The sequence below is a fragment of the Equus quagga genome, chromosome 6 (assembly GCF_021613505.1).
Source record: "Equus quagga isolate Etosha38 chromosome 6, UCLA_HA_Equagga_1.0, whole genome shotgun sequence".
In the NCBI taxonomy this organism is placed as follows: Eukaryota; Metazoa; Chordata; class Mammalia; order Perissodactyla; family Equidae; genus Equus; species Equus quagga.
This window is the reverse complement of record NC_060272.1, coordinates 16,994,367-17,019,844: the sequence shown is the minus strand read 5'-3', so window position 1 is coordinate 17,019,844 and position 25,478 is coordinate 16,994,367. Positions and strand designations below refer to the sequence as shown.

General features: G+C 36.7%; 1 protein-coding gene across 2 annotated transcripts in view; it reads left to right on the top strand.

Annotated features, from left to right (window-relative positions):
* The window catches only part of DNAJC3 (DnaJ heat shock protein family (Hsp40) member C3), a 67,284-nt gene that overhangs the window by 21,338 nt on the left and 20,468 nt on the right, over window positions 1-25,478 (top strand). For both annotated transcript variants that reach the window (XM_046664308.1, XM_046664309.1), the window contains exons 3-7: window positions 11,115-11,239; window positions 13,366-13,440; window positions 22,552-22,704; window positions 24,225-24,406; window positions 24,850-24,969. In XM_046664308.1, coding sequence (XP_046520264.1) covers window positions 11,115-11,239; window positions 13,366-13,440; window positions 22,552-22,704; window positions 24,225-24,406; window positions 24,850-24,969 — 655 coding nt within the window. The remainder of the gene's footprint in view (window positions 1-11,114; window positions 11,240-13,365; window positions 13,441-22,551; window positions 22,705-24,224; window positions 24,407-24,849; window positions 24,970-25,478) is intronic.

The following is a 25,478-nucleotide window of genomic DNA, read 5'->3' as shown; positions in this document are numbered from 1 at the left end:
TGTTTTACAGCTGAGTAGTATTCCATTGTATATATATATATATATATATATATATATATATATATATATATATACCACATCTTCTTTATCCAATCATCTGTTGATGGGCACTTAGGTTGCTTCCATGTCTTGGCTATTGTAAATAATGCTGCAGTAAACATTGAGGTGCATAGGACTTTTGGAATTGCTGACTTCAAGCTCTTTGGATAGATACCCAGTAGTGGAATAGCTTGGTCGTATGGTAGTTCTATTTTTAATTTTTTGAGGAATCTCCATACTGTTTTCCATAGTGGCTGCACCAGTTTGCATTCCCACCAGCAGTGTATGAGGGTTCCTTTTTCTCCACAACCTCTCCAACATTTGTTACTATTAGTTTTAGATATTTTTGTCATTCTAATGGGTGTAAGATGATATCTTAGTGTAGTTTTGATTTGCATTTCCCTGATGATCAGCGATGATGAACATCTTTTCATGTGCCTATTGGCCATCCGTATATCTTCTTTGGAGAAATGTCTGTTCATGTCTCCAGCCCATTTTTTGATCGAGTTGTTTGATTTTTTGTTGTTGAGTTGTGTGAGTTCTTTGTATATTATGGATATTAAGCCTAAGTCAGATATATGACTTGCAAATATTTTTTCCCAGTTAGTGGGTTGTTTTCTTGTTTCAATCCTGTTTTCATTTGCCTTGAAGAAGCTCTTTAGTGAGATGAAGTCCCATTTGTTTATTCTTCTGTTGTTTCCCTTGTCTGAGAAGACATCGTGTCCGAAAAGATCCTTTTAATACTGATGTCAAAGAGTATACTGCCTACGTTTTCTTCCAGAAGCCTTATGGTTTCAGGTCTCGCCTTTAGGTCTTTAATCCATTTTGAGTTTATTTTGGTGAATGGTGAGAAAGAATGGTCAATTTTCATTCTTTTACATATGGCTTTCCAGTTTTCCCAGCACCATTTGCTGAAAAGACTTTCTTTTCTCCATTGTATGCCCTCAGCTCCTTTGTCAAAGATAAGCTGTCCATAGATGTGTGGTTTTATTTCTGGGCTTTCAATTCTGTTCCATTGATCTGTGCACCTGTTTTTGTACCAGTACCATGCTGTTTTGATTACTGTAGCTTTGTAGTATGTTTTGAAGTCAGGGATTGTGATGCCTCCCATTTTGTTCTTTTTTCTCAGGATTGCTTTAGCAATTTGGGGTCTTTTGTTGCCCCATATGAATTTTAGGATTCTGTGTGCTAATTCTGTAAAGAATGTCATTGGGATTCTGATTGGGATAGCACTGAACCTGTAGATTGCTTTAGGTAGAATGGACATTTTAACTATGTTTATTCTTCCAATCCATGTACATGGAATGTCTTTCCATCTCCTTATGTTGTCATCCAATTCTCTCAGAAAGGCCTTGTAATTTTCATTGTATAGGTATTTCACTTCCTTAGTTAAATTCACGCTGAGCTGTTTTATTCTTTTTGTAGCGATTGTGAATGGTATTGTGTTCTTGAGTTCTTTTTCTGTGAGCTCGTTATTAGAATATAGAAATGCTACTGATTTTTTTTTTTTTAAAGATCTTATTTTTTCCTTTTTCTCCCCCAAGCCCCCCGGTACATAGTTGTGTATTCTTCGTTGTGGGTTCTTCTAGCTGTGGCATGTGGGACGCCGCCTCAGCGTGGTCTGATGAGCAGTGCCATGTCTGCGCCCAGGATTCGAACTAACGAAACACTGGGCCACCTGCTGCGGAGTGCGCGAACTTAACCACTCGGACACGGGGCCAGCCCCAGAAATGCTACTGATTTATGCACATTGATTTTATACCCTGCAACTTTGCTGTAGTTGTTGATTACTTCTGAGAGTTTTCCAATGGATTCTTTAGGGTTTTCTATATATAAGATCATGTCGTTTGCAAACAGCGAGAATTTCACTTCTTCCCTCCCTATTTGGATTCCTTTTATTCCTTTTTCTTGCCTGATTGCTCTGGCCAGGACCTCCAGTACTATGTTAAATAAGAGTGGTGATAGAGGGCATCCTTGTCTCGTTCCTGTTTTCAGGGGGATGGCGTTCAGTTTTTGCCCATTGAGTATGATGTTGGCTGTGGGTTTGTCATATATGACCTTTATTATGTTGAGGTAGTTCCCTTCTATGCCCATTTTGTTCAGAGTTTTTATCATAAATGGCTGTTGGGTCTTGTCAAATGCTTTCTCTGCATCTATTGAGATGATCATGTGGTTTTTATTCCTCAGTTTGTTGATGTGGTGTATCATGTTGATTGGTGTGCGGCTGTTGAACCATCCCTGTGTCCCTGGTATGAATCCCACCTGATCATGATGTCTGATCCTTTTGATGAATTGCTGAATTATGGTTGCCAAAATTTTGTTTAGAATTTTTGCATCTATGTTCATCAGTGATATTGGCCTGTAGTTCTCTTTTTTCGTGGTGTCCTTGTCAGGCTTTGGTATCAGCATGATGTTGGACTTGTAGAATGTGTTAGGAAGTGTTCCATCCTCCATAATTTTTTGGAATAGCTTGAAAAGGATAGATATTAAATCCTCTCTGAAAGTTTGGTAGAATTCCCCAGGAAACCCATCTGGTCCTGGGGTTTCATTCTTTAGGATGTTTTTGATTGCTGTTTCAATCTCTTTGCTTGTGATTGGTCTGTTCAAATGGTCTGCTTCTTCTTGAGTGAGCTTTGGGAGATTGTAGGAGTCCAAGAATTTATCCATTTCCTCTAGGTTATCCATTTTGTTGGCATATAATTTTTTGTAGTATTCTCTTATAATCCGTTGTACTTCTGTGTAGTCTGTTGTTATTTCTCCTCTTTCATTTCTGATTTTGTTTATTTGAGCTTTCTCCCTTTTTTTCTTTGTAAGTCAGGCTAGGGGTTTGTCAATTTTACTTATCTTCTCAAAGAACCAGCTCTTTGTTTCAATGATCCTTTCTACTGCCTTTTTAGTTTCAATAGCATTTATTTCTGCTCTGATTTTTATTATTTCTCTCCTGCTGACTTAGGGCTTTGTTTGTTCTTCTTTCTCTAATTCAGTTAGGTGTAGTTTAAGATTGCTTATTTGGGATTTTTCTTGTTTGTTAAGATGTGTCTGTATTGCGATGAATTTTCCTCTTAGTGCAGCTTTTGCTGTATCCCATATGAGTTGGTATGGCATATTATCATTTTCATTTGTTTCCAGGTATTTTTTGATTTCTTCTTTAATTTCTTCAATGATCCATTGCTTGTTCAGTAGCGTATTGTTTAGTCTCCACATCCTTGTCCCTTTCTCAGCTTTTTGCTTGTAATTAATTTCTAGCCTTATAGCATTATGATTGGAGAAGATGCTTGTTATTATTTCAATTTTTTTAAATTTGTAGAGTCTTGCCTTGTTTCCCAACACATGGTCTATCCTTGAGAATGTTCCATGCGCACTGGAGAAGAATGTGTATTCTGCTGTTTTTGGATGAAGTGTTCTATATATGTCTATTAAGTCAAATTGTTTTAGATTTTTGTTTAGCTCCACTATTTCCTTGTTGATTTTCTGTCTGGATGATCTGTCCATTGATGTGAGTGGGGTGTTGAGGTCCCCTAATATTATTGTGTTGTTTTTAACATCTTTCTTTAGGTCTGTTAATAGTTGCTTTATGAACTTTGGTGCTCCTATGTTGGGTGCATAGATATTTATAAGCATTATTTCTTCTTGATGAAGTGTCCCTTTGATCATTATATATTGTCCCTCTGTGTCTCTCTTTACCTGCCTTATTTTGAAATCCGTTTTGTCTGATATAAGTATTGCAACACCTGCTTTCTTTTGCTTGATATTAACTTGAAGTATTGTCTTCAACCCCTTAACTCTGAGCCTGTGTTTGTCCTTGGGGTTGAGGTGTGTTTCCTGGAGGCAACAAATTGTTGGATCTTGTTCTTTAATCCGTTTTGCCACTCTGTGTCTTTTTATTGGAGAGTTCAATCCGTTTACATTGAGGGTGATTATTGATGCATGTGGGCTTAATACTGTTGTTCTGTCGCTCGTTATCTGGTTTTCCTGCGTTACCTTTAGCCTACCCATTGACTTCTGCAATTTCTTATGCTGGGTTTCTTAGATTTTTCCTTATTCATGTTTTGTGGCTCTGTTCTGTTTTTTAGTTCAGTGGCTACCCTGAAGTTTGTATTTAGAATCTCATGTATAATATAGTCTATTCTCTGGTGGTCTCTTACTTACTTGGCCTAGGCTGATTTAGTCCCTTTGCTCTTCCCTTTGTAAATTATTATTTTCATCTCTTATTCCAACTCGTGTTATGAGTTTGTAGTTTGAGTGATAAGATCGTCTTTGCTTTGGTGGTTTCCTTACCTTTATCCTAATGCTATAGTTGAATATTTGCTATCCTATTCTGGTTCTATCTATCTGTCTCCCTACTCTGTGGTTTGTGACCCCTTTCTCCCTTTTTTTTATTTTTTCAGGTATGAAAGCCTTCTTGAGGATTTCTTGTAGTGGAGGACTTTTGGTTACAAATTCCCTTAACTTTTGTTTTTCTGGAAAAGATTTAATTTCTCCTTCATATCTGAAGGATATTTTTGCCAGATAGAGTATTCTTGGCTGAAGATTTTAATATCTTTTAAAGCTTTGAATATGTCACTCCATTCTCTCCTAGCTTGTAAGGTTTCTGTAGAGAAATCCGCTGAAAGTCTGATAGGAGTTCCTTTGTAGGTTATTTTCTTCTGTCTTGCTGCCCTGAGTATTCTTTCTTTGTCTTTCATTTTTGCCATTTTTACTACTATATGCCTTGCAGTAGGTCTTTTTACATTGAGAAATCTATGAGATCTGAAAGCTTCCTCCACACACATTTCTCCCTCAATCCCTAGATTTGGGAAGTTCTCTTGTATAATTTCATTAAGCACACTTTCTGCTCCATTTTCCTTTTCCACGCTCTCTGGTATTCCGATAATTCTTAAATTCGTTCTCCTCATTGAATCCGCTATTTCTCTGATATTTTCCTCATTCTTTCTAAGCCTTAGTTCTCTTTCTTCCTCTGTCTGGAGCTATTCAGCCTATCTTCGATTATGCTAATTTGCTCCTCTGTGGTGTCTACATGGGCATTCAGAGAATCCGTATTCTGTTTTATCTGGTCCACTGTATTTCTCATCTCTAGTATTTCTAATTGATTCTTTATAATTTCAATTTCTTTTGTGAAGTAACTCCAGATCTCATTGAGTTGTTTCTCTATGTTTCCCTCTACCTCATTGAGTTTTTTGATGATAGCTACTCTGAACTCATTTTCACTTGGTTTACCTATTTCCAAGTCCTCAGGACTTAATTTTGCGTTTTTATTGTTTTCCTTCTGGTCTGGAGCTTTTATAAATTGCTGAATGGTAGAGGAGCCCTTTTTGTGCATGATGGTAGTATTCGTTTGCAGTTACAGCCTGTCACCACTAGATGGGGGTTGAGAGCCGCATATCCTGAGCCCTCCATGTTCAGCCAAGATGGCGGCGCCCAGCGCAGGTTGCGGGAGGAGGGGCACTTTCTCTCGCATTCTGATCTGGATTTCGATCAGCTCTCATTCTCTGGTCTCCCCGGGGCCTGGCTTGATGGAGTCCCCACACATGGAAGCTTTCCCCCATCAGTGGGTTTCCACTGCACCAGCCCGCGGAGTCCTGGATGGTCCCCTGGTCACGTGGCCTCTCCCCTGCTCCTTCCCTCACTGTCGGCAGCGATCCCAGTCTCTAGGGGAGGGAGTGAAGTTCTCTCTTACCCCATTCCAGCTCCTCCGAGGCGAGCTGCAGCCTCTCCGTCCTGTTGTTTTGCTCTGTAGCTCTCTGATGGTCTCGGCATTAGGGGTTATTGGTTGAAAATCAGTTTTTCCATTTCTTTGGTTGTATTTTGGAGGGGAGAGAGTCCTGGGTCAGCTCACCCTGCCATTTTGCTCCACCCCCTCTCTTTTCTTCCATTTTTATTTTTGAAAAAGTACTTGATATAGTTTCAAAATTACTCAAGCACAGTATGTTTTATGATTACCTTTTTACACAGTGTAAGGTTTATGTATTTAAACTCAATAGCAGCAAAAATAATTATTTTTATGTTGTAGTGTAGATCTATCAGTGATATGGTTTGAAATTTTTTTCTTTCTGGCATGTAAATATTTTTTGGCAGGAGTTTTAAGACTTGGAACTGATTGGAAAATATTATAGATCTATTGGAAACAGTGTGATTTAAGGAAGAGTGTTGGCACTTTCCAAATAGTCTTCTGAAATAGTTGCATCTTTTTCAGTGTTATGAAATAGTCAGACACTGTTTTGTTTAGAGATTTGTCATCAGAGAAAACTGCAGTGCACGTGTGAAGATGCCCCACCTCTCATTCCTGCAGCATGGTCTTATGGGGATAATGAGCCCTAGGGGGTATCTGGCATAAATGTATGTCTAAAGTGGTGGATTAAATGGTGGACTTGTCTGAAATGATTGGTTTCTCCATTTGCTTGGTAAGAAAACCAGTATCACACTTACATAGTTTTGCTAAATTGAAAAGTAAAATCCATGTCTACATTTATTTGTTGTTAAAACATATTGGGTGCTTTCTCATCACATTTGAACCTCACTTGTGAAATGAGGATGGACATTACTATCCACATGTAGACAGAAGGAAACAAAGAGGTCTCCAGTGGCTTTCCAAAGGTCACATTCCAGTTCAGGAGATTGTGAACTTCTTAAAGATGGGTGCTATCTTATTATTATTGTTATTATTATTATTTTAACCTTTGGTAGGTGCTCAGTAAAAGTTTGAATGAATGAAGGGGTAGGCTTGGATTAGCTGGGAGCAAGAATAAAAATTTTTTTTGTATTTAGGCAGGGATTGGTGGTCTTTCTGCTTCCCACCTCCACTGTTTACAGCATCATTTGTAGTTAACTTTCTGATGTATTTTCTCCGGACAGTGGTTGTATTTTCTTTATTAGGGCTAATTTTCTTATATTTGAATTGTTTGATAGTTTTAGGATTAGACCGTAAGTCCGTCTCCCATGTTCAAATTTCTAATAAACTAGTATAACAATTTGAATGACTTGTTTTCACATGAATCTAGTATTTCTCTATGTAGGCTTGCAGGCAATTTAAATAATGAACTGTATTGTATATTGAATGCCAGCCCTAGTGGTCTAGTGGTTAAGATTCAGTGCTCTCACTGCTGTGGCCCAGGTTAGTTTCTCACTCAGGGAACCACACCACCTGTCTGTGAGTTGTCTGTACTATGGTGACTGTGTGTTGCTGTGATGCTGAAAGGTATGCCACCAGGATTTCAAATACCAGGGGGGTCACCCATGGTGGACAGGTTTCAGGAGAGCTTCCAGACAAAGGCAGACTAGGAAGAAGGACCGGGTCACCCACTTCCAAAAAATTTCCTATGAAAACCTTATGAATAGCAGTGGAGCATTGTCTGATACAGTGCCAGAAGGTGAGAGGATGGCACAAAAAGCCAGGGCAGGGTTCCACTCTGCTGTACACAGGGTTGCTAGGAGTCAGAGTCTACTGCACTAACAACAATTGTATATTTAATGGATAACAGGAAAAGTGATTATTTTCAAGGTCAGTAAATCTTGTATTTTGAGAAACTAAGCATGAATTTCTTAAACCAGTCTTTGTTCAGTTGCTACTTCATGCACAATGATATAGGAATGGGTGCTAGTTCTAGGAACTGTTGGTATTTTAAGATGAAGAGCCCTGGAAGGCTATTTTGATTTGCCATTTTGGGTGACCCTATACCGCTAAGCAAGTAAGCAAATTGATTCTTGATTCATATGTTGACCACTGTCATCTGATTTCTTAATTTTTAAAGGTTGATTGTTATAAATTGGGGTCTTAATCCCATTTCATATCTTAAAAATACCTGAAAACTGGATAGTAAAATAAGTGAAAGTGAACACCTCAAATATTTTATATAGACTTTTTTTATATGTTTGTAATCACATTCTTAATACAAAAGCTAAGTCATACATAATCCTCTTCGGAAGTTTTTCTGCGTGAACTGAAATGGTCAGGTTTTTTTCCAAGTAGAATTCCAATGCAATGTTTACTGAAGGTACTTTCTTGATAAAATACCCAAAGCTGGCACTAAACAGTCTTCTTTTCTTGAAAGAACTTCATACAGAGTTCAAAATAAACATCATCTGTTTTTGAAAATGCCATTGCTAATCATGTGGGAGAATGATCTGAATATCCTGGTGAGGCATGTCTGTTTAAGAGCCATATCTTGCTGACTTTGTTGGGTCCCTTGCTTGTCCCAGGCAGGTCTCAGTGTTGGCATTGGCCTGAAGTGTCCTTTGCAGTTATCAGGAGTTTGTTTTAATTTCCTTTTGCTTGGGTACCTGTGGACCAGGTGCTATGGAGACACAAAAAGGAATTCACTCATGGAATTTATTTTCTCTAGACTGAGGCATGTGTATAAATAATTGATATCAGGAGGTATTGATAAGTGTTAGGTGCAGTAAGAGATATGTATTATAGAATGTTTTGGAAATTGAGGTAATGGAAGGTTTATTTTCACATGTAATCAAATAAGTCACTTGTGGTGTAAACTCCAGACCTTAAATCATATTGTTTTCAGTATTTCTTATTCTCTGCTTAGTGTAATTAAATTTGGAGAACTTAAGGTTTGTTTTTTTTTTAAATGAATATAAAAGTAACTCACGTTCATTGTGAAACATTTTGGAATACATGGACAGTATAAAGAAGAAAGTCCAATCTCTCTGCCCAGATGACTGTTGTTGATGTGTAGCGAATTTCCTTCTGCTTTTAGGGACAGTCACTTAAGTTTTAGTAATCCTTAGGTAGCCAGTCATTCTTACAGCCAGTTTTGCTGACCAGACCTATATATTTTTAATTTATTGCACATTCTAAATCAAATATAAACTAAACCCAAAAATATTCTATATCAAGTATGCTCTAAATATAGTTACTCTGTTTCTTAGTCCTTCTTCAAGCCAATTACAATATTTTGCAGGAAAAACCCTATATACAGGCCACTGACTTTGCTCTTCTTTCCTCACTTTCCAAGGGAAATTGGTCAGGAAAGAAATTTCAGTGATGCTTAGCTGGGATCATATATGGATTTTGTTTTTGTTTTAGATTTAAGAAAAAATGTTTTTTTAATTGTTAAAATGCCCAATTTTCTTATTTTTTCAAAATAGTCCTTTTTTTCTGACTGCCTCATTCTTTTACTTTTTTATTGTAGTAAAATATACGTAACAAAATTTATCATTTTTAAGTTTATAGTTCAGTGGCATTAAGTGCGTTCACATTGTTGTGCAGCCGTCCTTACCATCCACCTCCAGAACTTTTTCATCATGCCAGACTGAAACTCTGTACCCATTAAACAGTTGTTTCCCATTTCTGATGCCCCTCCCTTCTCACCCCTGGCAAGCACCATTCTAATTTCTGTCTCTGTAAATTTCATTATTCTAGCTACCTCATAGGAATGGAATCACACGATATTTGTCTTTTTGTGTCTGGCTTATTTCACTTAGGATAATGTCTTCAGGGTTCATCCATGTTGTAGCATGTATCATAATTTCATTCCTTGTTAAGGCTGAATATTATTCCATTCTATGTATACACCACATTTTGTTTATCCATTCATCCATCGATGGACATTTGGGTTGTTTCCACCTTTGGGCTATTGTGAGTAGTGCTGCTATGAACATGGGTGTACAAATATCTGCTTGAACTCTGCTTTCAATTCTTTTAGGTATATACCCAGAAGTGGAATTGGTGGTTCATATGGTAATTCTATGTTTAATTTTTGAGGAATCACCATACTGTTTTCCACAGCAGCTGCACCGTTTTACATTCCCTATGACAGTTCACAAGGGTTCCTGTGTCTCCACATCCTCACCAATACTTATTTCCCCCTGCCTCCCTCCCTCCTTCCCCTTTTCCCTCCCTCCCTTTCTTCCTTTTTCTTTCTTCCTCCCTCCCTCCCTCCCTTCCATCCTAAGGGATATGAAGTGCTGTCTTACTGTGGTTTTGATCTGCATTCCTCTAATGATTAGTGATGTTGAGCATCTGTTCACGTGCTTATTGGCCATTTGTATGTCCTCTTTCATCGATAGTTTTATAGCGTATTTGCTCCTCCTGCCCCACCTTCCTCCAGCAGTACTTCAGGTAGTTTTCAGTGCCATTAACAAGTGCTCAAAACTATCATTTTAAATGATTATATACTATCCTGCCATATAGATTTTCATATTGTAATGTTTTTAAATGATGAGACCTTTAGGGGTAGAACTTTTAGGGAGTTTAGTTGTAAATCTTAAAATGATGACATCTGTGTACATATATATTTATTTTTTTAAGATATGTGGTTGGATTTGGTCAAGATCATTTTTAAGATTCTTGATACACACATGTTTTTTCAAAATTGCTTTCTAGAGGGATTAACTGACGGTACAAGATTTGCTTGTAATTGAATTCACTCTTCTCACTTTGTAGGTGCTGAGCAGAGTGGAATTAGTTCAAAAAGCTAACTCATCCATCTGCTTTCCTTCTTTCAAATGTTAACTTCTCTAGTCTCACTCTCATTTTCATTTTCCTCCTTTGTCCTATGGTTTGTGACTTTATTTCTTCACTGCCATTTTAGTTGGAGTTTGTGAGGGAGCAGAGATTGCACATTCAATATATTAGTTTAATTGGAAGTCTATAATTTCCTAAAATTCTGTGAATAAGTGCGTAGTCCATGTTCACAATCAGTGTTTCACTTAAGAAAATTTCAGCAAAGACTGAATTGCATACTTATATAAGTTATGAGTTGAATATAGTTAATATTCTAGACTGGAGGTTCGCAAACTTTTTCTCTGAAGGACCAGATAATAATTTATGCTTTTTGGCCAGTCTCTGTTGCATATTTTTCTATTTTTTTGACATCTCTTTAAGAATGTAAAAAATATTCTGAACTTGAAGTCTGTGTGTTAGATTTGGTTCAAAGTCTACAGTTTGCCGACCCCTATTCTGGAATTATTTGCAGTGATCTTGCTAGGCAACATGACCCATTATTAAGGAAGAAATTCTTTTCTTAATGCTTTTCTTAATAGAATTGCAAACTCTGATAATGTTCAGGTGATTTGGTGTTTAGAGTAAATTACTGAGAGCTAATATTTATTTTAATTTTCAGATGGTGACCCTGATAACTATATTGCTTACTATCGGAGAGCTACCGTCTTTCTAGCTATGGGCAAATCAAAAGCAGCACTTCCTGATTTAACTAAAGTGATTGAATTGAAGATGGATTTCACTGCAGTAAGTTCATCTAAACTTTTTTTAAAGGGGAGTTTCAGGGAACTTAGAAGAGGTAATTTGTTTCTTGAGGTGAGGACTGGCGTGCTAGGCATAGCTAGAAGATATAGAAAGCCACTGTGATGTAGTGGACTGGGCAACAGGAGAAATTGAAAGTCCCTGGAATCAAAGGTCTGTGTGAAACAGGAACAGTAGATGCAGTAGGTGATTTTTAGAAGCTTGGCAGTGATGTTAGCTTTGTGGTTTAGAAAGACATCTGTGTGGATTGATGGAGTGTAGGGCAAGATGTGAGGGTGAGAAAGTTGATTAAGAGACTGTTGAGTTAAGAGGCTATCTGGTGACTGGTGACAGTTTCAATTACCAGTCAGCTGTAGTAGGAAGAATAAAGAAGACAGGATAACTCAATAAAGCCAGTGGTTTGTGGTGAGGGTACAAAATGCTGAATTAGACAGAGTCCTCCCCTGAACCAACACCCAAACTTCAGAGGGAGAGGAGTTTACAGTCTAATGAGATATCCTGATGATTGGCAGGTCACTGTAATGGCTTAAAATAATAGGACCAATGAGATGGTTTCAAAATTAATTTGGTAACTTATTTATTGTTTATAGTCTGCCATATTCCAAAAAGGATTTGAGATAACTGATGAGATATGAGTGAATGTTTAGTTTGAAATATTACTATTATTTTTTTTATTTTTTGAGGAAGATTGGCCCTGAGCTAACATCCATGCCCAACTTCCTCTACTTTATATGTGGGACGCCTACCATGGCATGGCTTGATAAGCTGTGTGTAGGTCCACACCTGGGATCTGAACCTGCGAACCCTGGGCTGCCGAAACAGAATGTGCAAACTTAACCACTGTGCCTTTTGGCTGGCCCCAGAAATATTACTATTGTTTTTAGATAGAATTCCCAAGTATCAAATTTTTCTTTAATCTATTACTTTACCAAACTAAGCACAACCTTTCACAAAGGTTACGTGGCTCCTTTTTCTTGTATTATAGTAGCTATTAGCTAGTTGAAGTGACTTTACTCTTTCTTTCTAACAGAGGATTAGGGAAATTATATGTACCATAAAAGTAATATATAAGTTTTAGTGGACTATTGATGTGATTTCTGTCTTATGGTAGATGTTTGTCATCAGAGAGTTGATAGTCTTGGAAGAGATGGGATTATGCACATTAGAAGAAGGAGAATATCGGAGATGATGGGGAGAAAATGATGCATGTTAAAAGGGAAGAGCATTATTATTCTGGTTATGGTGGAGTAAATATTTGCATTGAGAGTTAATAAAAAAAAAAACCACAACTATTTCCAGAGCTTGGATTGGTAAAGTCCCAAATTACACACTTTTACAGTAATGACAAAAAAGTTATTATGATGGCAAAAGTATATTTTTTTAAATTGAGATATAATTCACATACCATCAAATTTACTTTTTTGTTACAAATTATACACTGAAGTATATCAGGTGTACACTGAAGTGTACAATTCACTGGTTTTTAGTATATTCACAAGGTTGTGCAAGCATCATTGCTATCTAGTTCCAGAACATTTTTATCACCCCCAAAAGAAACCCTGTACTCATTAACAGTCACTCCCCATTTCTGTCTAGCCCTTGACAACCACTTATCTGTTTCTATGGATTTGCCTATTTGGGATATTTCTTATAAATGAGATCATACAACATATCCCCTTGTGTATCTGGCTTCTTTCACTTAGCATAATGTTTTCAAGGTTTATCCATGTTGTAGCATGCATCAGAATTTCATTTCTTTTTATGGCTGAATAATGTTCTATGTATGGGTATATCACATTTGTTTATTTATTAGTTGATGGAAATTTTTTTTTATGACATTTTGACTATTGCTGTGAACATTCATGAACAAGTTTTTGTGTCGACACATTTTCAATTTTTTGGGTATAGCAACAGTCTTTTTAAGAAAGCATGTTTTAACAAAAATTAAAAACATTCATTGGTTCCAGGAATTATTCTCAGAGTGCCCAGTCAAATGGGCATTGGAAAAATAAATATTTCATTAATACTTCATTAGCTTATTTACTTTTATTCTTTGTGTGTAAAGAAAATTGAAAATGCATAGTTCTCAGGACATCTGTTTTTTTTTCTAGGCAAGGTTACAGAGAGGTCACTTACTACTCAAACAAGGAAAACTCGATGAAGCAGAAGACGATTTTAAAAAAGTGGTATGTTAAGTTCAATTTGTATTTGGCTCTATGAAGATGTTATTTTGAGTGAACATATTGGACTTATGTTTTATAATAAGACATTTAATAATAATTTTATAGCTAAAAGGGAGAATTGTTTGATTTGTATTTATGAGAATCACAGATCCCAGGGCCAGTCCTGTAGCTGAGTGGTTAAGTTCGTGTGCTCCGCTGCGGCGGCCCAGGGTTTCACCAGTTCAGATCCTGGGCGCAGACATGGCACCACTCGTCAGGCCACATTGAGGCGGCGTCCCGTATGCCACAACTAGAAGGACCTACAACTAGGATATACAACTATGTACCGGGGGGATTTAGGGAGATAAAGCAGGAAAAAAAAAGATTGGCAACAGTTCTTAGCTCAGGTGCTGATCTTTAAAAAAAAAAAAACACTCACAGATCTTGTATTAATATTTAGTGACTGCATCAAAGAATCGCTGTAACAGAGGGAAGGTAAAGTGTATGGAATAGATACATAATCCTAACTCAGTTCATGTAGCTCATGTGTTCTGCTTTCTTCTCCGTGAGAATCTAGAGATGTCAGCTGAGCTATTCTAAAAGTCCTGTAAGTGACTTGGGAAATGCTTTATTTGATTTGAAAGGAATAATGAAACAGATTCTTAAAAGGAAATGTTGCTGTTGCCCATATGGCTACTTTACAAAGTAAAAAATGTTTTGGATTTGTTGGAAAGATGTTATAGATTACATGTAATTGAAGGGGGTATGTCCTAAAAAATGGTTTGGAGAGAGACAGCTAGCTAATGTCTTTATGCCCTCATTGGGCTTGTTTTAAGACCTGCATTTTTGTTCTACATGGATTTGTTTCTGGAAGAAAATATTTGCAACCACATATGTGATAAAGTATCTAGAATACATAAAGAACTCCCAAAACACAATAGTAAAAAAGCAAACATCCAATAGAATATGGGCAGAAGACATCAACAGACATTTCACTGAAAAGGCTTTACAGATGGCAAATATGCACATGAAAAGATCATTAGCCATTAAGGAAATCTAAATTACAACAACAAGGAGCTATCACTACACATCTCTCAAAATGGCTAAAATAAAAAAGTCACAATACGATGTAGACAAACATAAAATGGCCCATTCACTCTGGAAAGCAATTTGGTAGTTTCTTTTTTTTTCACTGAGGTAGATTTGCCCTTAGCTAACACCCATTGCCAATGCCAATCTTCCTCTTTTTGTACGTGAGCCTCCGCCACAGCATGGCCCCTGACAGAGGAGTGGTGTAGGTCCAGACCCGAGAACCAAACCAGGCCACCAAAGCAGAGCACACTGAACTTAACCAATAGTCCACTGGGGCAATATGATAGAATAATATTCATTAACAAGAATTGTTTATGTATAGTGTTGATTTATAGACCTAGACATACAAAATAAAGTCAATTAAAAGACAATATAAAAATTGTGTGTAAAAGTTGTTTACAACTAGAGAAAACTTTTACGTGTGCTAAAATTAGTCTAAGTGGCAGTTATTTAAAGTTTATAGCTGTTTTCCCTTTTGCAAGGTTGTATACAACAAGTTTTGAAGAAAAAAGAAAAGCTTTGGAACAGAGACAGGAAGCTTGGCTTTTAGAACTGACTTTGTACTTCAGCCATGATTTACATAGCACTCCGGATGTGCGGGGCATGTTGCTAAGTGATTTCCAGGGATTATTTCACTTAATCATTGTTCAGATGTGAGGCAGAAAGGGAAGAGGGAGGGGTGAGGCTTAAAAGATGTCAGCAATAAAATGGAATCTGACTTATATAAGGGAAAGAGGAATTTAGCATGACTTCTAGGATTTGGCTTAAATAATAAAGAAGAGCCATTTATTGAAGACGATTGGGGGGGTGCGGTGGTAGTGGCAGTGGGTTGGAGATAGGAAATGGAATTCTGTTGACCTTGTTATTGAGATGCCATTTAGAATGTCCCATGGGATAGATGTCAAATAGGCAGTTGCAGTCTGATGTCAGTGTATGCATAAGAGGGAATGGTGAAGAATGTAGGCTCTGGAAATGACTTTGAGCCATAGTTGCCTGTTGTATAAAATGGAGATCATCTGAAATGTCCTTTAGGATTTTAGGATTTGCTTAGAATAGTGCCTGGAGCATAGAAAGCTCTCAATAAATAAAGCTCTCAAATAAATTGATCATCACCATCATCCAAAGCATGGGCTTTGGAGATAGAGACCTTAGTTTGAACTTAAGCAAGACTTCTGGCAAGTTATATAATCATTCAATTTCTTTATCTGTAAATTGAAGACAGTAAAACTGTCTCATGGGTAATAGTATTAAGTGAAAAAAAAATAGGTATGCAAAGTAGGCTTTAACTGTTCTTTCTGCTCTTCAGCAGTTTTCACTTTAGTTGGAAGAAATAAGCCCTAAATATGTAAAAAATAACAGTGCAGAGGCATTTGTAAGAAGTGACATATGAGCTGTCTAAATAACAAGATAGCTCATTAAGATTGAGAATGACATATGACCAGAAGTTGGGAGACCCACCTCACTTTGTCTCCTGATTAACTGTGTGTTGTTGAGCAGATTACTTACCATTTGTGAGACTCAGTATTTTCTTTTATAAAGTGAGAGTTGATTGGGCAAGATGATTTCTTAGCTTACTTCCATTGTTAAGAGTTTCTTAAGTGATTTAAACATGTAGAGAAAGGCGATTACTACCATAATATAGAACAATTAGGGAAGCTTGGAGGAGAGGAGACTTGAGAAATGGGTTGGTTTGATTAAAACTGCTTGATGGAACAAGAGAGTCTTTTGGAATCTTAGAGAGATTTTTTTGTGTGTGTTACAATTAGGAGAAATTAGCTATATTCTCACATTTCCCTGCTTCATTTCTGGTAGGTTTTATTTATGAATTTAACAAATATTTGAGTTCATCCTCTGCCAGGTTCAATGAACATTCTTGTCTGTTTTGTTTTCCTTGCTCACACTGAATCTCTTCAGGGCAGCAGTTCTCAGGATTGGTCTCTGGATCCCACTTACTGTTAAATATTGAGGACTCTAAGGAGCTTTTGTTTATCAATGTTTATGGTATTAGAAATTAATTTTAGAAATTAAATATTAATTTAAAAGTAGTAATAAACCCACTATGTGTAAATATAAATAGCTTTGTTTTTGCATGAAAAACAACTATATTTTCAAAAACAAAAAATTTGGTAATGAGTGGTATTATTTTACATTTTTGCAAATCTCTTTGATATCTGACTTACTTGAAGACAACTGGATTCCCAGATCTGATTTATATATTGGTCGAAGCATTATTGGAGGAAATGTGTCTCACACATATAAGCGGTTGGAAAAGGAAGACTATTTTAATAGTCTTTTTAGATAATTGTGGATATTCTTTGGTGTTACACAAAGACTGCACTAGTGGTTATAGGTTAGTTGCAGTGTGGGCTCTGAAATCTTATCAGTGAACTTTTAGTACTTTGTTATAATGAAACCCATTGGTTTATCTTGCACTTTGAATGGATTCTTTATATTTTATACATATATGCTTTTGTCCCCACAGACCCCTGAAAGAATATTAAGGACTCCCAGGGGTCCCTGGATCAGACTCTGAGAATCACTGCTGTAGGGTATATACCTGAGAGGATAATTGCTACTTTGAAAGTTATGGGCATTTTTAATCTGGCTGAACAGTTTGGCACTGTCCCTTTAAGTGGTTATCCAAATTTATGTTCCCACCAGCAGCATAGGAGAGTTCCACGTGTTCCACATCTTCAACAACACTTGATATGAACAGTGTAACTTTTGCTAACCTGGTTGATGTAAGAAATGCAACTACATACATCTATGGTGTATGTTTCTGTTAGATTCTATTCTCTAACTATTTCTTCTCTGTCAATCCACCCTTCTTTTCCCTCCCCCAATTCATTTAGATTTTTCTTCCTTATTCTGTTCTTTCTACACTATTACACATACTATGTCTTTTTCTCTTAGTCATTACCTCAGGAATTTCAACGTGCATGCTTAATAACATTTGAAGGTAATCAATATCTTTAGCTTCCTCCAGAATAATACAGGGACCTTAGAATGCGTTGACTCAATCACCCTCCTCCTGACTTGGATACTATTGTTTTTCAAAAATGGGTCTTTCTAGTAACCAAAAGAGCATGGTACTGGCACAAAAACAGACACACAGATCAATGGAACAGAATCTAGAGCCCAGAAATAAACTCACACATCTGTGGACAGCTAATTTTCAACAAGGGAGCCAAGAACATACAATGGAGGAAGAGTCTCTTCAATAAATGGTGTTGGGAAAACTGGACAGCCACATGCAAAAGAATGAAAGTAGACCATTATCTTAGAGCATACACAAAAATTAACTCAAAATGGATGAAAGACTTGAATGTAAGACCTGAAACCATGAATCTTCTAGAAAACATAGGCAATATGCTCTTTGACATTGTCTTAGCAGCAGTTTTTCAAATACCATGTCTGACCAGGCAAGGGAAACAATAGAAAAAATTTAAAAATGGGACTACATCAAACTAAAAAGCTTCTGCACAGCAAAGGAAATCATCAACAAAATGAAAAGACAACCTAACAATTGGGAGAAGATATTTGCAAACCATATATCAGGTAAAGGGTTAATAGCCAAAATATACAAAGAACTCATGCATCTCAACAACAAAAAAACCAACAACCCAACTAAAAAGTGGGCGAAAGATCTGAAAAGTGATTTCTCCAAAGAAGATATACAGACGGCCAACAGATGCGTGAAAAGATGTTCAACATCATTAACTATCAGAGAAATGCAAATCAAAACTACAATGAGATATCACCTCACTCCTGTCAGAATGGCTATAATTAACAAGACAGGAAACAATAAGTGTTGGAGAGGATGCGGGGAGAAGGGAACCCTCATACACTGCTGGTGGGAGTGCAAACTGGTGCAGCCACTATGGAAAACAGTATGGAGTTTCCTCAGAAAATTAAGAATAGATCAACCATATGATCCAGCTATTCCACTGCTGGGTATTTATCCAAAGAACTTGAAAACACAAAGGCATAAAGATAGTTGCACCCCTATGTTCATTGCAGCATTATACACAATAGCCAAGACTTGGAAGCAACCTAGGTGCTCATCAAGGGGTGAATGGATAAAGAAGATGTGGTATATTTAAACAATGGAATACTACCCAGCCATAAGAAACAATGAAATCCAGCCATTTGTGACAACATGGAAGGACTTTGAGGGTATTATGCTAAGTGAAATAAGTTAGAGGGAGAAAGTCAAATACCATATGATCTCACTCATAAGCAGAAGATAGAAACAACGACAAACAAACACATAGCAATAGACATTGGATTAGTGGTTACCAGAGTGGGTGGGGAGAGGGAAGAGGGCGAAAGGGGTGATGAGGCACACGTGTGTGGTGATGGATTGTAATTAGTCTTTGGGTGGTGAACATGATGTAATCTACACAGAATTTGAAATACATTACAGTGTAGACCTGAAATCCATATAATGTTATAATCCAATGTTACTGCAATAAAAAGAAAATTTGGTCTTTCTTCTTTTTGCTGTTCAATTTAGTATTATTTTTTGTATGGTTCCCTTGTTAGATTGCAGAAGGAATTTATGAAGGCAAATTCTAGAAGTCACTGGAGAATGTTACCATATACCTCAAATATTACATATTTTTTGTTATTAAATAATATCAAATGAAAAATTTAAATTTGTGCTTCTCCCAAAACCATATTTAAATATAATAGGATTAGAAAGATTAATTTCTTGAGACAAGCAATTCAGTGAATGTATTTTATTCCAAAGTCTAATTTTATTTTGACCTAAGAGGAGTCAAACCGAGGTTTTATTATTCCAGGACCTTAATTGCTGTAACTTTAACAGAGGGTATCCAGTTTAAGTTGGCTAATATGTAATGCAATGGGAAATAAATTGAACATCTTTTTAAACTGTGTATTACATCTTTTACATTCTGTCCTCGTCTTGAATTTATTTATTATAGAGATGTCACAAAAGGAGGTTGGAATTTTTATTAGCCTTTTTTGGAGTACTTGCTGTATGTTACATAAAGTCTGTTTTTAATTTCTCAGTGACTGCTACTCAAGGTGTAGGTATTAATATCCTCCTTTTGTTGGTGAAGAAAATGCAGATAACATGTAGACAGTAATAAAGTTAGGATTTGGGCTTGGTTTTTTTTTTTTTTTCCTATTTAGACTTTATTTTAAAACATTAATACAAAATCTATGTGGAAATATTCACAACCTGGCCATTGAGAAATGGTAAAACTACTGTATTAGTTATCTGTTGCTGCATAACAAATTACTCAAAGTTAGCAGCTTAAAGCCACACACATTCGTGATCTCAGTTCATGGGGTCAGGAATCTGGGCAGGCTTAGCAAGGTCCTTTGCTCCTGGGTCTCTCACAGGCTATAGTCAAAGTGTCAGATAGGGCTGCAATATTATCTGAAGGCTCAGTTGGTGAAGGAACTGCTTCCAAACTCACTTGGTTGTTGGCAGGCTTTAGTTTCTCTTGAGCTGTCAACACTGAGGGCTCTGTTTTTTTCTGAGCTTTTAATCAGAGGCTTCCCTTGTTTTTTCTTAAGTGGGCCTCTCCAAAAAATACCTCACAGCATGGCAGCTTGCTTCATCAGAGTGAGCAATGAGAAGGCAAGAGAGAGAGAGAGAGAGTACTAGCAAGATGGAAGTCACAGTGTTTTGTACCTAATTAAGGAAGTGACATCCTATCACCTTTGTCATTCTGTTTGTTAAAAGGAGTTACCAGCTATCTTAGACTCTGGGGGAGGGGATCACACAAAGGCATGAATTCCAGGTGAGGATCACCTGGGGCCATCTTAGAAGTCTGCCCACCTTAACTACCAACCCACTGTTTTCATTTGAGGTCCCTGAAATAGGGGTGTATTTAGATTAGGTTAGAGGGCAGTTCACCTCTTTCAACAAGCCCCTATCCCATAGCTATTATGAGTTTTTATCCAGAAGCTCAGTGACCATTTAAATAGTCAGAAGAAATAAATAAAATATTGTCGTAGGGAGACATTTGGCAGAAAGGGTCAGAAATACAGAACACTAAAGAAGAGAAGGAGATCAGGAAAAATGAAAAAAGGAGGGAGGGAAATATCAGCAGGAATCTCTGCATGTAAATATCCTGGAACATGGGAAGGCAATTGGGAGGAGGCGGCAACCTTGTGGTAAGAGTGAAAGTCTTCATCTCACTTCATCTTCTTTAAAACTCTCCAGGGTTGTACATAAATCCTTAGTTTGTTTCTCAAACTCTTTTCTTAGCTCCTTGAAAGAATCTCCTCCCTCTCCTTATCCTTCCCCCTCCTCCCACCACTCCCTCCTCGCCCCAAAAAGGCCCAGATGACCTGAGCTCATTCCCTCTTTCCCATTCCTGTTGCTGGAGTACTGAGTGAGGCTGAGCCCTCCATCCTCAACCTTGAGATTTAGTGCTTTCTCCTCATTTCCAACAAGAGAAATTTTGTGGAAGATACTAAAGTTTGGGAGAGGAAAGAGGAAAAACACAAATTCCGTCCAGAAGAGGTAGTCTCTAATGCATTCTAATACATCCTATCCAAAAGGGAGCAGTACATATAGGGAACAAGTTGTCAGTAAACTTCTACTTTTACTCAAAGTGGCAGGGCACATACATTTATACTTTTCCAGTGTGGTCTATCAGAAGTATTCAGGACCACCCTGAGGATGATGAAACAGACACAGGCAAACATGCCAAGGCCCTAAAGCAGTTCCTTTCAACTTGGATAATTCAGTCATGCAGGGAAAATCCTCCCCCTAGACCGAGCTGAGGTTACCAATTCCTAGTTACCTATGAATACCTGGAGTCCTGTCCAGTCCTTCAAAAGCTAAGGGTTAAACAGACAAAATAGAATACCTGAAGTTCCTGAAAACCAAATGGTGAAATACAGAGCCTCTACCAAGAAATAATATTCTTAAGGTTTCTTAACCTTAAGTTAAGGTTTGGAGTGTTCTCTCCTACCAGGTGGCTAGTGGGGGTGTTTTTAAAAAATGAATCGACTAAAAGGGGAAGCAGTATGATCAGTCAATTGAAGGAGAGACATTTCTAGAAATAACCTACCATTGTCTGCACCTCACCCCAAATTGGAACTCATCAACTACAATTCTCATTGTAGTAAGAATATTAGATTTCAGAAATTGTTACATATAAATAGTAATCTTTAAAAAGTTCCCCCCAAATTTAGTAGCTTTTTAATGTAGGCACTCAGTTTTTCTGAGCTTAAGCTTAAGATTTTCCATCTGGAAGAAGAGATTGTTAAGAGCCGCTGTGCATGAGGCTGGACTGGGAGCAGGGATGAGCTGGGAGCAGACAAGGGGGGATTTTATTGGGGTGACAGAAATGGTCTAAAACTGGTGATCACTGTAGACTTGGTAAATTTATTAAACATCATGGAATTGTATACTCAAAATGAGTGAATTTTGTGGTATATAAATTATACCTTGATAAAATTGTTAAAAAAAAGAGACAACTTGTAAACCTCTTAAAACCATGTCCTAAGCCTTTTAATAAGGTATTAATTACTCTTATTTTTTCATGTAAATTCTTCCTTTCTTATTAACCTTAACCCCTCTGGTACCAAATCTTTTTCTATCATATAATCTCTAAAAAAACCCTGCTCTCTCCTTCAGTTTCCCTATGTTTTTGATAAAATTATTTTATACTTAAAAATAAGTACTTAGGAAATATAACTAGAAGGCAAAATATATAAAACTCAAGTAATTCTGCAGAGCTCTATGTAAGAAAGTGAGAGAGGTGCTTTCCTGTCTTCGTTCTTCTCTACCCTCTCGCTTTCCTAAATATAACTCAGGTCTTTTGACTGTAGCTCCACTGCTCGCTCTTATGCACCGTATTGGTGGAAATAAAGAGCCTTTGCCGCTGCCTCCCACGGTGATTAGCACCAGGGAGCAAGTCTGTGGACAGCCAGCGTCTCTGTCCTTTTCCCCCACTGAACTGAAGTATTTGCAATGGTCAGATTGTTGTGTATATTATGGGTATTAGATTTAAGAGATTAAAAATGCTGTTTAATTTCTTATTATTGTTATAGCTCAAATCAAATCCGAGTGAAAATGAAGAAAAGGAAGCCCAGGCTCAACTTATAAAATCTGATGAAATGCAGCGTTTGCGTTCACAAGCACTTGATGCTTTTGAAAGCTCGGATTATACTGCTGCTATAACCTTCCTTGATAAGATTTTAGAGGTAAGTTTGTTAGATATTGCGGCTAACAAGCCTAACACTGCTTCTTACTATAAGGCATGTTTATACACTTCGACCTGTTATATACCACAAAAACCTAGATGGGATAAAATCAGATTGGCCCTTGTGCTTTCAGCCCTTCATTGAGAGATGGTGTCTATGTACGTAGAACACAATTTGGAACTGAAGTTTTCAGTAAATGTAGTGAATGTGCTGTGGAGTGGGAGTTACCTATTTTTAGACGTTGCTTGCTTTGCTACTTTTGTTTGATTTTGCAGTTTTTTAGGGGAAGAAAACTCTAGAGGTTAGATAATGAGGTAATAGATGAAAGACTTGGTTGAAGGTAAGGAAAAATAATGTTTGGGAGGAAAGAGGAGTGTTTAGAGGGAGAAGCTCCTAGGGAAGAAGGCAGATGAAGTTTATAGGATCCAGAGAGCTCTAGATAGGGGAAACCAAAGTCTAGAGTTTCCTTGCCTCTGAAGGACTTAACAACAAATGGTTTCAGAAGGAAGTCTACTAAAATATTGAAATGGAAGCCGGCATAATTCATATTTATCATTTTCACAGTGCTTTGATGTACAGTTTCATTTCATCTTGGCAGGAAACTTGTGATGTATGTAGAATGGGCACCACTTTGATAATTTTATAGAGGAGATCATGTGATATAGTCCAGTGGAATTCACGTGTTTTTTTTGTTAATGCTTTATTAAGGAAGTATAAGTATAAGGTTATAATTTTTACCTTCTAGTAGTTAGAGAATTTGTTTTGACCTAGCTTATTGCCTATGATATTTAGTTTATGTACAGTGTTGATTTTGATATCCTAACATAAGTGAAAAGTTGACATGACTTCAGAACAGCTCTAAGAAGTATGTAAAAATACTACTACAGGTCTTATTGGTGAGCTTTTGGGTTTATATTTTGAAGAATACTAGTGTGTTTACTACACATTGTCAACTTTGATAAAATAGAAAAGGTGAAACCTCCACCTTCTCACATTGTTTTTCTCTTTATTTTCGTGATGTGAGGATTTAACTTGAAGAAGGTGACATTTTATAAGAGAATTTCATTGGTTATTAGTAGAATAAAAATATTTTGTGAATTTAGAGACTAGATTTTAGTTTTTGAGATTAGAAATGAGAATTGTTTAGGTACACAAATCTGATTAGTAAATATTCTCTTCAAAATTAAATATGCTTCACCGGGAACCGTCTTCTAAAGTAAATGCTATCTTTTCTTATTTTCAGAGTTTTAGAATTATATAATTGAAGGGGGTAGGAAAAAGGCCTTGTTAGTATGTATATCCCTTACCACGTTAGAATTTATTTAAGGTATCCTTGGAGAAATTATTTTGTCACATCTAAATTGTATCAGACTTTTTAACACTATTCACAATATAGAAGTCATCACATTAATTGAGGATGTTTTATGTTGATAAATATGTAGTAAAATATGTGGGATGCAAGTATGAATGTGCGTAATTTACTGTTTCTTTCTTAAAGTCTAGTTCTTTTGTTTCTCAAGGTTTGTGTTTGGGATGCAGAACTACGGGAGCTTCGAGCTGAATGTTTTATAAAAGAAGGGGAGCCTAGGAAAGCGATAAGTGACTTAAAAGCTGCATCAAAATTGAAGAATGATAACACTGAGGCTTTTTATAAAATCAGCACACTGTATTATCAACTAGGAGACCATGAACTGTCCCTCAGGTCAGTTCTAGTGACATACACATCTCATCATCTTTTTATTGTTAGCAGTAAGATAATCTCATTTTCTTTTTAATTTTAAATTAATAAAATTATGGTTAAGGCTGTTTTTATACTTCATATATTTTGTATCTCTAAATAATTCTGTTTCCACATAATTTATTTTCATGAAGTATGCTTATTAAAATAAATAGGAGGGCTATTATATTTGTAGAAGAAAAATGGAGTGTTCAATGTATAACTCTCTTTAAGTCATTTGAATTTGAATTAATAAGTATGTGCATAGTACAATGCCATATATAAAAGTGTATGGTAAATTATTGTCAGTATGTTTTGTTTGTTACAAACAAAAAACACCTTTCATGTGATTTCTGTAGTTAGTATGGAAAAACCATTTATTAATTATTTTGACTTGGAGTATTTTCCTCTTTTTAATACATGAGCAGTGAAGTTCGTGAATGTCTTAAACTTGACCAGGATCATAAAAGGTGTTTTGCACACTATAAACAAGTAAAGAAACTTAATAAGCTGATTGAGTCAGCTGAAGAGCTCATCAGAGATGGCAGGTAAGAGTATGCTTGTCTAGAATATGCTTGCTTTCGCTTGTGTGTTTTGTGGACGCAAAAGAAAAATTGAACTGCTTTCTCTTTTAGTCCTTAGCCGTTGAAGGTGGAGTATCTTAGATGGTACGGGGTCTTAGCAAAACTACCACAATTGTACATTTTTTGAATAAGGCAGGTATAAATGATGCTAACTGCATAGTGTGCAGCAGATTTATTTATATTTCACCAAATATTCATTGAGTTTCTCCTGTATCAGGCACTGCTATGTACTAGGGCTGCAGACATAAATATGACTATAGTTTTCGGTCTTAAGAAGCTTATAGTTTAGTGTAGGAGACAGGCATGTAAATTGATTATTAAAAGATAATGTTTTATCTAGAGTGATAGAGATGCATACAGATTTTCTCGCAGTATAGGATTCTGGGTTAACAGTTCGTTATGGCATCTGAAAAATATCATGCCACTTCTATCTGGCCTCTTTGGTTTCTGATGAGAAATCTGTTGTTATTCTA